Consider the following 13,813-nt stretch of genomic DNA (forward strand, 5'->3'; position numbering starts at 1 on the left):
AGCCTGCTTCAGATTCTGTGTCTCCCTCTCTCTCTGTTCCTCCCCCGCTCGACTCTGTCCTCTCTCACTCTCTCTCAAAAATAAATATTAAAAAAAAATTTTATTTTTAAATTCAAACACTCGTAAGTGTTCATAGTGATTATATCCAGTGGAGAAGAGTTTATGTTCTTAGGTGCTGATTACAATGTTTTGCCAAGCAGTGACAGAATTTTATTTTTAAAGTAACTTAATAAATTAAACGAATTTAAATAGCCTCTCCCTGTCCTGGGGTTCCCTTCTCAATCCCCGGTTAAGTACATTACGCCTTCTATTTCTGGGTCCAATTACCACCAGGCATCGTAAGATCTTTCCATCGAATGTTGTGTTTACGTGACATTGCTTTGCTATCCGCTCTTCCTACGCCACTGTATCTCGTAACGTCCAGACGGTGGCTGCTTTGTTCTATGATGAATGAACTGTCCCGAGTTCACCAGCAGTTGAGGTGGGAAAGACTCAGAAGCCATCTGATCCAAACCCTAATCACAGCACATGCTTTAATCCCGGAGGGCAACACGCATTGTCCTTGCAGGCGGTTAAACTCTGGGTCTCTAGGGGCTCCTGGGTGGCTCAGTCGGTTAAACAACTGATTTCAGGTCATGATCTCATGGTTCGTGGGTTCGAGCCCCGCATGGGGCTCTGTGCTGACAGCTCAGAGCCTGGAACCCGCTTTGGATTCTGTGCCTCCCTCTCTCTCTGCCCCTCCCCTGCTCTCTCTCTCTCTCTCTCTCTCTTTTTCTCTCAAAAATAAACCTTAAAAAAAACCCAACAACTCTGGCTTTCTGAAGGAATATTTACTAAGTTTTTTACTGGTTTACCCTTCTTGTGCATCGGCTAATTTTTGCCACAAGGTGGAAGCAGAAACCGACTCAACTGGGGGAATCTTCACGAGAGAAGGTGAAATCTGGTTATTTCACTGAACAAGACGTGGGCCTCCGTTCTGGGGCAGGAGAGCCCTGATCGCCACGGGCGAGCCCTTGGAGTATCACTCCCTGGGGAGGTGGGGGGTCTTTACTTCTGCTATGGGCTCCTCGCAGGGACAGGACACGGTGTCACGGCCCCCACCCCAGCCTGGCCTTTCTGTGCGGCCAAGGCCAAGGTCGGGGGAGGGCAGGAGAGGCGGGGGGCGGGGCTGGCCGCACTCACCAGCCTGCGTGGACTTCCTCCGCGCCTTCTTGATATCCTCCTCTGTCTTGTTGCTCAGCTTGATCTCCAGCTGCTGGGTCTTTATCTCCAGGTCTCTCTGCCTCTCCGTGAGGGCCTTCCGGGCCTGGGGTCCAACGACACGGGGACGCTGCTCACAGGGCCCCGCAGGTTATGTGGCCCCCCTCCCCCTTGCCGGATAAGAGTCCTCTCTTCCCCCTGGTTCGTGATGTTTTTTTCCCAGCAATGCTTAGTGGCCGGAAGCACCAGCCAGCCCATTTGGGGGCCGGATGGGTCCTTTGCCAGCAGCAGCTGGCAAACTCGGGGGTGCCCACAGGAGTACGCATCCCTTGTCCTGCACCCCTCCCCAAGGCGCTGGGGTCAGCAGCTCCTGGCGAGGTCGGACCTCCCAGGCCTTGGCAGGGGAGCGATGCACTCAGGAGAGAATTGGCCCCGGGAGGCCCGGAGAAGGGCCTGTGGACCAGCACACGAGCCAGCGGGGGCTGTCCCACAAAAGCACGGTGCGTGTGCCTGAGTGAGCCCCACCGTGTCTCCCACTGGCCCTGTGGCAGTGACCCGAGTGCCACGGGGAAGCGGCTCCTTCCTGCCCCTTTGGCCGGGACGGGGCTGGAGGCTGGCGCTCCCCGCCCCCCACCCCTGCCACAGAGGAGCCGGCCCACCCGCTCCCAGCAGGTCCGGCCTCCCGGGCCGCTCACCTTCTCCACTGCGGCGTGACGGCTGGCAAGCTGCTTACGGAGGTCGGTGATGTGGTGTTCACACTTTTTCATGTCCTTCTTAAAGTTCTCCCGGAAGTTCATCAGGGGCTTCTCGACCTCGCTGTGAAGCTGTCAAGGACAGGAGGGGGGACGCGCTCAGGGCCCCCGGACGGCCGCCGCGGGAGGAGGACGGGGGCGCTCTCCCCAACTCCACAGGGGAAGGTGGACTCGGGGACAGTGGCCTGGGCCACCCGACAGGAAGGCAGAAAGAAGGCGCCAGGTGTCAGGTCCCCGGTGAGAGGAGGTCCCCTCAGCTGGCGAGGCCCCGGGGTTCACACCAACGGACCGAGGGGTTGGTTAGTGTCCGAGGCTTTCTGGGCCCTTCATCCGCTGCCTCCTACCTCCTGCCTCCTCTCGATTCCTAGAGCTGCCCGTCGGGTTTTGCTCAGGTGCCCGTCACCCTTCCCTTCCCCACTGGGAACCTCCTGGGGGCAGAAACCAAAAGCCCACCTCTGTGTCCCCAAGCACTTTGCACAGCGACTGCCACACGGGCGCCATTTAATTAGAGGAACTCAAGTCAGCTCTCTTTGTTGAACATCTGCTACGTGCCAGGCGCTGGGACCGCAAAGGTGGTCTGGACACAGTTCAGAGCCCGAGGAAGCCCCGGTGGGAGGCGCTGGAGGCCGGGAGAAGCTCACAGCTGCGCCCAGGAAGGCTTTCCTCACCCCTCCCGCCTGCATGGGGACAGGTGCACGGACCCTCCCGCCAGAAGGGGCCGGCCTCGCCCTTCGAGGGCCAGAGAGGCGCTGGGTGACGGGGGTATTTCGAGCTTTTTCTTTCTCTTTTATTCCTTCCCTTTTCCCTACTCCACTCTCTTCAGGAGAGATTTTACTTAAATGTGTGTGTGTGTGTGTGTGTGTGTGTGTGTGTGTGTGTGTGTGAGAACATAGGTTATGTTTGATGAGAAAACAGATCAGTGTGGGTCTGTTGCAGGCACAATCAGAGCCCAGAGGACTCACACTCTCAGAGTCTCATTCACCCCTCCACTCAGTCTCCCGGAGCCCCCCCAGGCTCATTCCTCTGCCCCCCCCCCCCCCACTCAGCCTCCTGGAGCTCCCCCCCCCCCCCAGGCTCAGCCTCCCAGAGCAGTCCTCCCCCCAGATTCAGCACTCAGCTTCCCAGAAGCCCCTGACTCAACCTCTGATGGGCCCCCCTGATGGCCTTCCAGGGTCTCTCGGCCTGCACCTGTCCCAGAAGTGCCTTTGAAAAGCACAGCTGAACCATCCTGGACACAGGACCTCCCAACACTGGACATCTGTCACTTCTCTGTCTTCCTCTTCACCAGGTTCTGGCTACATTGTCTCTTTCTCTGGAGACCTCAGGACTTGGGCGTTTGCAGCTCTAAGCCACCAAATACTCGGGACTGTGACCTCCAAGAGGGCAGAGGCCCTGCTGGCTTTGCCCCCACTGTGTCCGCAGGGTCTGGTCGGAGCCCATGCGGGCCAGGTGCCCCTTTACTACCTGGGAGAATGGCAAAATCTTCAGTGCCCAATGCCCAGGGTCAGAAATTGACACCTTTGTGGTCGGATGACCTTTAAAGACTAATAGAGGGCAGGCCACCCAAACAGCCCTCTCCCCCTGCTGTGAGTTGTAAAGGCTTCCTATGAATTTTCTGTGCCCCTTGAAGTTGCCTTGCAGAGGAAAACACCCCCATCTGGTGGCAGCTTGTAAGATGCTTCAGGCCTGAGAGCAGCCACTGAGGACTGCGTAGATCCCTTTCCCATACAGATCAGGGGAGGCGTAGCCAAACTTAGCTTTCGTAGGAACCTGCCCCTGACTGGGGGGTCTGTGAGGGGTAACTCAGCCTGCTCACTCGGTAACTCTGGGGTCTCTTTCCCAGGGCCTACAAAGGGAATTGATTTCCAGATTTCCATGTGCCCAGGAGTGACCCCCTGAGGGTGTTTTCAACATTCATCCTGGGCTCCAGTCCCCCAGTTCTGTGGTCTGGGGGAGGGGCCCAAGAACCTGCCAATATACCAAAATCCGTTCCCCAGATTTCGAATGACTTTCTGGAAACATAAGGCCACTGGTTGTCATACACAGGCAATCCCATAGATAGAGACCCATGGATTCTCCTGTATTTTAAGTGCTTTTAAAAAAAAAACTAATTTAAAAAAAATTTTTTAACATTTATTTTTGAGAGACTGAGAGACAGAGCATGAGCACGAGAGGCGCAGAGAAAGAGGGAGACACAGAATCCGAGGCAAGGCCCAGGCTCTGAGCTGTCAGCACAGAGCCCAATGTGGGGCTCAAACTCACAAACCGTGAGATCACGACCTGGGCGGATGTCAGACAGACATTTAACTGACTGACACACTCAAGGGCCCCTAAAAAACTAACTTTTTGGGGGCTCCCTGGGTGGCTCAGTCGGTTAAGCATCTGATTCTTGATTTCAGCTCGGGTCATGATCTCATGGTTCGTGGGATCGAGCCCCCACAGTGGGCTCCACACTGAGTGTGGAGCCTGCTTGGGATTCTCTCTCTCTCTCTCTCTCTCTCTCTGTTTATGTCCCTCCAACTCTCTCTCTCAAAATACATAAATAAACATTAAAAAAAAAAAAGGCAATTCTTTCTTTAAGAACTCTGGCTGAGTGTCCTCTTATACTCATTCTTAACTGTTGAGCATCTCTCTCTATCCAGATGGTGGAAGGCCTTCCTAGACATTTGTCCTTATGACCTCCCTGCTGTCTCGGGTGGGACAGGCCCCTGGAGCCACTGTCTGCCTTTCCAGAACCCTGGAACTCTTGGCCAGCCCCTCCTGTCTTTCGCCTCCACATCGGAAGACAATCACAGAAATCACAAGTCAGAAGGGATGTCACAGACTATCTGGTCCTGTGCTTTTCGAATGGTGGGTTCCTGAGATTTGTGAGATCAGTTTAGGGTCAGGACCAACTTTCTGACGAGGACAGACCAGACGGGAACAGGACACATCCGTGCATTTCAGACAGGACAAGTGCGCCTTTGTGAAACACTGGTCTCAGCCACGCACGTGTGTGGCTAGCTGGGTACGGGTACCTGTGTGTTCTGGCTGCCCGTGTAAAATGCATTCCCGCGGGAGTAAGTTCCAACAAGTTTCAAGTACATTTCAAGCCACTGAGCTGGTCCAAACTTTTGAGGTCACATGTGAAAAAAAAAGGGAAGCGCAGAGACGCTAAGACTCGCCCAAGGTCACAACGCTTGTGAGCGATGGCACGGACGTAAGGCTCATGTCTCTTGACTCCCACTGTCCCCCGCCTAAGAGCTTCTGTCTGCAGTGCATGGCCTCTGCTGCATGATTAGATTTTCTTCGATCAGAAGGAACTTTTCTATTTTCCCTTCTTCGGCTGAAGTCAGGTCTAACTTCCTTTTGTACACAGTAATCTTCTTTCTTTCTCGGCCTGTTGCTATCAGCTGTGGCTTAAGCCGGCAGACTAGCAAAGCCTGAGAGATTGCCATAACAAAATTGCATTTTTTTTTTAACATTTATTTATTTTTGAGACAGAGAGAGACAGAGCATGAATGGGGGAGGGTCAGAGAGAGGGAGACACAGAATCTGAAACAGGCTCCAGGCTCTGAGCTGTCAGCACAGAGCCCGACGCGGGGCTCGAACTCACGGACCGCGAGATCATGACCTGAGCCGAAGTCGGGACGCTTAACTGACTGAGCCACCCAGGTGCCCCTTTAAAAAAATTTTTTTTAACATTTATTTTTGAGGCAGAGATAAAATTGCATTTTTTAAAGAGCTCTTGCCCCTGACATGGAATATTCAGAGCGGAATTTCAATGAGCCCTCTGGAGCAGACAGTAAGATGGGTTTCGGGCATTTGAAGCCATATGACCCATGGCGGGTAGATAAACCCTTGGAGCCCCTTGGATTTAACCACACGACCACGCGGCTGCTACTGTGATTGCCTAAGGCCACCAGCGGCTCTCATAGAAAATCTGCGTTTCGTGGGCATTCTTCACAAACCCCCCGCCATCGGGTGCACGGAGTGAAGTCAGCCTTGCTTCGTCAACTCCTGACTTAAAACATCCCGACCATCCCCTGGGGAGGGAAGGGGGCCTGGAGATTCAGCTAATGAGCGATCGTGCCTGAGTGATCACACTTCCAAAATAATCTGTAAATTACAGGGTTTGGAGAGCTTTGGGGTTGGTGAGCATACCCACGTGCCGGGCTGGTGGTACAGCCCAACTCCACGGGGACAGAAGCTCCTGGGGTCGGGACTCCTCTGGACCTCGCCCTACATGCACCTCTTCATCCGGCTGTCCGTCTGTATCCCTTACGACGTCTTTTAATATATAACAAAGCAGGAAAGCTAAGTACACGTTCTGGAATTCCTAGCAAATTATCAAAGCCGAGGAGGGTGCGGTGGGAACCCCATCTTGCAGCCGCCGTTCAGACGGAGGTGTGGGTAACCTCCGAGCCTCCTACTTGCAACGGACATCTGAACTGTGACAGAGTCTTGTGGGATGGAGTTGCTGCCCCGTGGAATGGGACACCAGAACTGCGGGGCGCCCGGCTGGTGTCAGAGCAGTGGTGGGGGTGCGAAGAAAATGGTGCCTCGGAGAGCATTTTGTCACCTGCCAAGCGCTCTATAGACAATCAAGACTCAAGGGTCCTGCTGACGGGGAGTAGATGCCACCAGGGTTCCTGGGGACCCAGCAGGCGACTGTTCGGAGCTTGTAGAGCCGGCTGCAGAAAGAGGACAGAGCCCCTGGGGCCGGGACACGAGAAGGGAGGCCCCCGATGCGTTAGGGTGTTACTCGCTGGGAGCCCAGAAGGTCTCACTCACAGCTGGGGTCAACCCAGTCTCAGGGCGCTAACATCCTTCAGAAGCGGGGAGTCCGGTAACAGTTTCTTCCTCCCGCCCCAGCTCTTTATAGAGCCCCTGTGTGCGTCCTCGCCGTTTTGAGCCATGAATTCCGCCCTGTGTGTGCAGGGGACCATCACGGGGTGGGGTGGCGAGGTGTGTACAAAGCCGATTTCTGTCCTGCAACAGCTCGCATCCCTGGGGGACCCCAATTCCTATAAGGAGAGCGCTGGAGAACAGATGCAATCAAGTGCTGAGTGTGGAAGTCAAAGAACAGTCGCCTTAGGGAGATGCTATCTTCACGTTACAGTAAAGGAGGCAGCGTGCCCTTCAGGTTCAGGGGCTCAGAGTTTAAATGCGTTGTGTGAGGTCCTCACGGGGCTGCCGTGTCTGACTGGTAACTGGGAAGGGTGTGGACCCCAGGAGGCAGAGGTCACTGGGAACAGTGCCACTCTGAACAGCCTCTCTTCCCTTAAAAGGTAACCAGGCAGGGTACCTGGGTGGCTCAGTCAGTTAAGTGTCCCACTCTTGGTTTTGGCTCAGGTCACGATCTCATGGTTTGTGGGTTCAAGCTCCACGTTGGGCTCCACATCATCAATGTGAAGCCTGCTTGGGATTCTCTCTCTCTCTCTGTCTCTCTCTCTCTCAAAGATAAACACTTTAAGAGGCAACCATGTTAAAAATAAAAAAATAAAAAAATAAAAGGCAACCATGTTAGTGGGTAGCCCTATCAGTCATGCACACTTTAGTATGAATTATTTCACTTCAGACATTTGGTTTACTTTTCCCCTGAAGAGTAGGTGAGAGCCTTAAAAGGAATTGGAGATATGAGCTGGGGGTGAGGGGGGATGGCATGGTGGTGGGGGACAGGGTCATTTGGAAACACGGAGAAATCCAGAGAGAAAGTAGGGCTTCAAAATTTGGGGGGTGTCAGAAGGAGCAAGTCAGTTGTCCCTGTTCATTCACTACTTTCAGAAAATATTTATTAAGCATCTACTGTGTGCCTGACCCCACCCTGAGTACTGAGGGCAGAAACCATACTGCCCTCAAGGTCATGGTGCTAGATTCTGTAGGACCAAACAAAAGAAGGGTCAGCTACCTAGTGTGACAACAAAAAACCAAAAAATCCTCCCCGTGGCACAGTCTAGCCTCTCCTGACAGCAAGAACATGCACACATGTTCCTCTGACAGCCCAGCAAAGTGAGAGTGGGGGGTCCCCTGAGGAACTTTGGGGCACCCACTCTCACACGTCACAGAGGTGTGCTGGGGCAGCTTGGCAGAATTTGTAGAAATTTTGTGAGCCGCTTGTTAAAGATGGCCGGTGTGAAAAATTAAACATGATCTACACTTAACCAATCATATTAAAAACAAAGGTGATGGGGAGCCTGGTTGACTCGGTCGGTTAAGCGTCCGACTTTGGTTCAAGTCGTGATCTCACAGTCTGTGAGTTCGAGCCCCACGTGAGGCTCTGCGCCGACAGCTTGGAGCCTGGAGCCTGCTTCGGATTCTGTGTCTCTCCCTCTCTCTGCCCCTTCCCCGCTCGTGCTCTGTCTCTCCCTCCCCTCCCCTGCAAAAAAAGATTAAAAAAAATTTTTTTTTAATAAATAAACTTAGATGTAAATTAAAAAATAGTTAAAAAAAGAAAATACGAAATAAAAAATGAGAGTTGCAAGAATAAAAAAAAACAAAAAAAAAAAATGGAAACAAAGGCACCGAATACTTAGCGTTTATGAACCTTTTACTCTTCTCCATGCTCCTGACGGGCGCTAACGGCTACCGACGCCATTGCACGGGGACAATGGACACACTGGCTGATGATGGTGAGCTCTGGGGACTCTCTTGCCCCCACTGGAAATCTACACCACGGAAAGGGGCCGAGAGCACACGCTGGAGAGGGTACTGTGAGCCACTCGGCAGCACACGGCCGCGGACCGCCAGCCCGGAGGGGCCGCGGGGACGGACAGCTTACCTTGGCGGAGAACTTGAGGTGAACTTCCGCCTCGTCCGCGAGGCTCTTCTTCACCTGGGCCCACGCTTCTCCCAGGGAGCTGCAACCCAAAGAGGACTGTCAGACCCAGACCCCGCACGGCCACGCTGCCCTCGGATCGGAGATCTCGGCCCCTCCTGGGCGGCGGGGACGGCAGGTCTCGACGTGGAGCCCGCCGGAGACGGCACGTGGATGGGGCAGAAAACGCCTGTTGAGCAGCGCGCTCTAGCCTGGGGGCCAGGTGAAGCCGGGAAACACCCGGAGCTCAGAGAATCGGGGGGAGATGAGAGAGGAAGGTGGGGTACAGCTGCAGGGCGGGACCTGACACCTGCCTGTTACTGCCCCCCCGTGCGCCCCCCCAGTGCCCATCCCTGGTTCACTAACGGGCGGTGCGAAGGCCTGCTGGTCAGTCAAGGGAGAACAGCCACGTTCTCAGGGAGAAGCAGATCTCAAACAGAAGGTGCCACACAGCCCTGCCTGCGGGCAAGCCTCCAGCGGCCTGACTTCCAAGGGGGGCAGAGACGGACCCCTGTGCCGAGGGACGGCTCACGGACGCCCACACAGCAGGGAAGGCTCTCCGTCCCCATCCTCAAGAGGCGTGGCTCCTGCCGGTCCTGATTCCGGGCTGTGACCTCTGGTGCCGCCCACACCTTCCCGGAGAACGGCAGAAGCCCTTTTCCACCCCAAGGAGATGTTTCAAACAGAAGCATCTCCCCAAGTCCTCAGGGCTTTCCCATGTGGCCCCCAGGCCCCACTCTCCACTCCTTGGAGCTCCTGAGCCTTGCCGGCCTTCAGGTGATGCCCCTGCGTCCTTGCTGGAGACCTCCCCCCGCCCCCCCAGACTGTTCAGGTCACTTAACTGCATCAAAGAGCCATTTTCCTCCAAAGAACTGAGCTCGAGTGACACGGCACGCGGCTCCCGGCTTTTGAGCGGGGCCAGCGGCAGCTGAGAACGAGTCCCTCTGGTCACAGCCCAGGCCTGTGTGGTTGTGGCACGGGCTCAGGCCGAGCGGGCGTGACGGGAAACGACCGACCAATCTTATCTAGGAGTCCCTCGGGTGGTCCTGGCCGGGGAGCGGAGCCCCCCCAGGGAAGAGCAGGGGTGAGAAATGATGGTCCGAGCTGCTGGCCGGTAGGGGAACAGACCGCGAGGTCCAGAAGCAGACACAGCATCTCAGTGGGGAACGGATGGTCTTTTCAATAAATGGTGTGGAGACCACTGTAGAGCCACAGGGAAAAGAAGCAATGTCGACCCTGACCTGACACCACACATACAGATGAAGTCAGGACGCAGCACATCTACAGTGAAAGCTGGGACTGCACAAAAGCAGGCCCAGGGGGAGCAGGAACTCAAAGACGAGCTGACAGACAGGAGCCGTCCCTGCACCGAGCTGCTCACGGGCCTACAAACGAGAGCCCAGAAGCCACAAAGGCCCTGGCTGGTGGGGAGTTTGTAAGTCTACCGTGGGCAGAGCGTGAGGTCAGCCACTGGCCAGTGACGGCTTTAGTGGCCTGCGCAGGTCACCGGCTGTGGGGAACGACAAGGTCCGCGGCCCCACCTCCAGGCTGGGCACCCAAAGCTGGGCGGACGCCCCTGTGAACACGCAGCTGGGCCCGTCTGAGCAGATACCCTCCCCCAGACACCCCCCGCCACCTTCACAATCGAGAAAAAAGCAATTTAGAAAATGCTCTCACTTGAAGACCGATTTTTCCATCTGATGAGAGGTTAATGAAAGAAATCAAACCTGAGATGTGTTTCCGTTGCAATATCCGGTCCGAGGCATATGCCAAATCGGAACGCAGGTTACTGGTGCAATTACCAACCAGAAAAGACACAAATCCCATTTCCTTTCCACACAGGAAAAAAAAAAAAAAAGAAACTGCAGGCAGAATAAACAATCCGATCTTGCCTCTCTACCAACGTGCACGTACCCTCTTGGAGTCTAATGGGGGCCGGCACCTTCCTGGCCTGCCCCAAATTCCTAGGACGGGGCCCACGTGTTCACCACCCCGCCACAACCCCACGGTGCCTGCCGGAAGGAGCGTGTGCGTGCACGGGGACAGGGCACGGGGTCATGCCCGTGGGCAGGGGTGCAGCATCCGTGTGTGTGAGCGAGTGTATGTAAGGGGTGGTGGTGAGGGCCTGGCTCGTGCAGCTGGGAACATATGCTGCTGAGCGTGTTGGCAGGATGGAGTGTCCTTGGCACTAGCCCAGGCCGAGGAGGCGGCAGCCGGAAGGTTCCGGATCGGCACTGTGGTTTGCAGGGCACGGGGATGTCCAGGAAAACCTCCGTGCCAGGTCGGAGGGGCGACTCCCCACTCCCCCCGACGATGCCGTCTTGAGCCCAGTGCCTGGGCCAGGAGGGGGCCACCAGGGCAAGCTCATTTTCTGTCTGCAGAGGAGCCCCTGACCCCCCAGGGCCACCCTGTGCCCACCAGGCCAGTGACAGGCCTGTAGAGGCGGCCTCTTGGCTGCACCACGAGCCCACGCAGAGGCCGCAATCAAAGCCGCCTTTGGTTGGCACGGCCCATCCCCTGAAGGCCTCAAGCCACGCAGGCAGATCTGGACTTGTTCAACATTGCAGCCGTCTGCCGACCACAACCACACATGACACAGCGTCCCCCTTCCTCGGGGCTCATCTCCCCTTGCAGAAGGGGCCCCGACATAGACCGCACCGGCGGGAGAGACCTCGGGGGGAACCTTTTGCCTCTAACCTCCCGAGCCTGGTGTTCTTTATTCCCGAGGCGAAAGTCACATCATGTGAAATTAACCGTCTTAGAGAGAACGGTCCTGCGGGGCATTTCGTACGGTGACCACATTGTTCAACCACTACCCTCCACCTTGTTCCAAAACATCTGTATCCCCCTGTTATGCACTGTTTGTGGGCCCCCCCACCCCCAAATTCATATGTTGAGGCCCTAAGCTCCCTACCCACAGCGGGGCTGTTATTTGTAGATGGGGACCTCTAAGGAAGTAATTAAGGTTATGGGAGGTCATAAGGGGTCGGGCCCTGGCCCAGTTGGGTTCCTGTCCTTGTAGGAAGAGTCACCAGAGAGCCCCAACACCCAGAAAAGGCTGTACTTAGAACTCTAGAGGAGAGGTCTCACCAAAGCTGCTGGCACCCTGATCTTGGACTTCCCAGCCTCCAGAACCACAGTAAATTAAATTTCTATTGTTTAAGCCGCCAGGTCTCTGGTATTCTGGGAGAGCAGTCCAAGCAAATGAATGCACACCCCAAAAAGAAACCCCGTACCTGGGGGGTCTGGGGGGGCTCAGTCGGTTAACCATCCGACTTTGGCTCAGGTCATGATCTCACAGTCCGTGAGTTCGAGCCCCGCGTCGGGCTCTGTGCTGATGGCTCAGAGCCTGGAGCCTGCTTCTGATTCTGTGTCACCCTCGCTGCCTGCCCCTCCCCCAATCGCGTGCTCTGTCTCTCAAAAGTAGACATTTAAAAAGTTAAAAAAAAAACCCAAACCCATACCCATTAAACAGGGACTCCCTGGCAACCAGCCACGTTCCTTCTGTCTCTGTGGATGTCCCTATTCTGGACATTTCACATAAACAGAATCCTACAACATGCAACCTTTTTGTCTAGCTTCTTCCACTGAGGATAATGTTTTTCAGGTTCATCCACGAGGCAGCACACAGATCAGGACTTGATCCCTTCCTGTGGCTAAATAACATTCCATCACTTATCCATATATGCAACGGGGATGTACCCGATGTGCTAATCCGTCCACGTACGGATCCGTCCATATGTACGGACACGCACATATACACAGATTCGTCTTGAGGATCTGTTTCCAGTTCTATTGGGTATAAACCCATGAGTGCAACTGCCGGGTCATGGGGCCATTCTGTTCAGTATTTTGAGGCGCTACCAGTTTTCCATGGCGGCTGCACCGTTTCACGTTCCCACCCGCGGGCTGAAACTCTTTGTTAAGGGACACGCAGAGTAGACTACTCTCTTCCTTCAGGAGGGACGCTTCTGGGGCCTGGAGGGTGTGGGTGAGCCTCCCCCAGCCCAGGCCCCACCCAGGGAGGGCAGGACTGTCAAAACTGGAGAGGGAGGGGAGCCGGCCAGAGAGAACTCTAACCAATGGGGCCGGGTACAGAATCGTCTCCCCACCCCCACCCCCAGTTTCTTCTCAGCCTGTCCTCAGAGACAGGGGATTCGATTCGGGGGCAAGGGGGTGCTGATATACTCCAGCATCTGGTGGGAGGCCCTCGGTCACGGGGGAGTGTGGAAGGGCCCATCCTAAGTATGGATGTGCACACCGGGGGTCGCAGGTGCCCGGCCTGAGCCAGGCCTGGCAGACTTCCCCATTTAGGGGAGGCCACGGCAGCGATCAGCGATGCAAAGAGGAATCCACCCCCGACTTCCTGCCCCCTGTCCCTCCCCACTCACCCTTCCTCCTGTGCAGCCAAGGAGTTCTGAGAGAGCTTAGCTAAGTTCTTCGCATACTCCTCTTCAATCTTTATCCTGCAAAACGGAGAAAACCCAACACGTCAGCTCCCCAGTGCGAGACTGCGGGTCTGACCCGCTGACCGGCCGCTTGTGAACTCTGTAAAGGAACCCCCTAGACCAGACGCTCTGACAGTTCGGGGCTCTTGTCCCTCCGCTGACACACGGCAGGGGTTCCCCAACTATCTGCTGAAGGAACGAACTTCTCTGAACCTCTGTCTCTTCTTCTGTGAAATGGGATGTTCCCAGCTGTCTGCTGGGCTGTCGTTCACACAGCTCCCAACCCGGGGCTGGGCACTCGGGAGGCCTTCAGATGGGTGAATGTAACTTGTGATGCCCACAGGCATGCCCGGTGGTCCTCACCTCCCGTCCAGCCCCCAGTGCCTCTAACTGTCAAGCTGCAGGGCACAGGGATTTCCATGGAAACCAGGCAGTGCCCAGAGCATGTGGCTGATTCCAGTTCCCTAGAGAGGGAAGTTGCCTTGGTTTTTGCTTTCAGCAGGGCGGGCCCTTGACACACTTTCAAGGCAACTCTCTGGGGGGTGTTCCGTATTATCTGGCACATGGCGTTAAAGTGTCGTCAAAGGCACTGTTCACCGCCTGAGTGGTCCTCTGGG

General features: G+C 55.5%; 1 protein-coding gene across 7 annotated transcripts in view; it reads right to left on the reverse strand.

The window, feature by feature from the left end:
- Positions 1-13,813, reverse strand: part of GAS7 (growth arrest specific 7) — a 214,082-nt gene that overhangs the window by 11,264 nt on the left and 189,005 nt on the right. For 6 of the 7 annotated variants that reach the window (XM_042915461.1, XM_042915459.1, XM_042915464.1 and 3 more), the window contains exons 8-11: positions 13,140-13,214; positions 8,713-8,791; positions 1,896-2,024; positions 1,183-1,306 (exon numbers count right to left, since the gene is read on the reverse strand). In XM_042915461.1, the coding sequence (XP_042771395.1) occupies positions 1,183-1,306; positions 1,896-2,024; positions 8,713-8,791; positions 13,140-13,214 (407 nt within the window). Of the gene's footprint in view, positions 1-146; positions 516-1,182; positions 1,307-1,895; positions 2,025-8,712; positions 8,792-13,139; positions 13,215-13,813 lie in introns of those variants that run through there. The other variant, XM_042915463.1, reaches the window with a different exon arrangement.

This window comes from Panthera leo, chromosome E1 (genome assembly GCF_018350215.1).
Source record: "Panthera leo isolate Ple1 chromosome E1, P.leo_Ple1_pat1.1, whole genome shotgun sequence".
NCBI classification, from domain to species: domain Eukaryota; kingdom Metazoa; phylum Chordata; class Mammalia; order Carnivora; family Felidae; genus Panthera; species Panthera leo.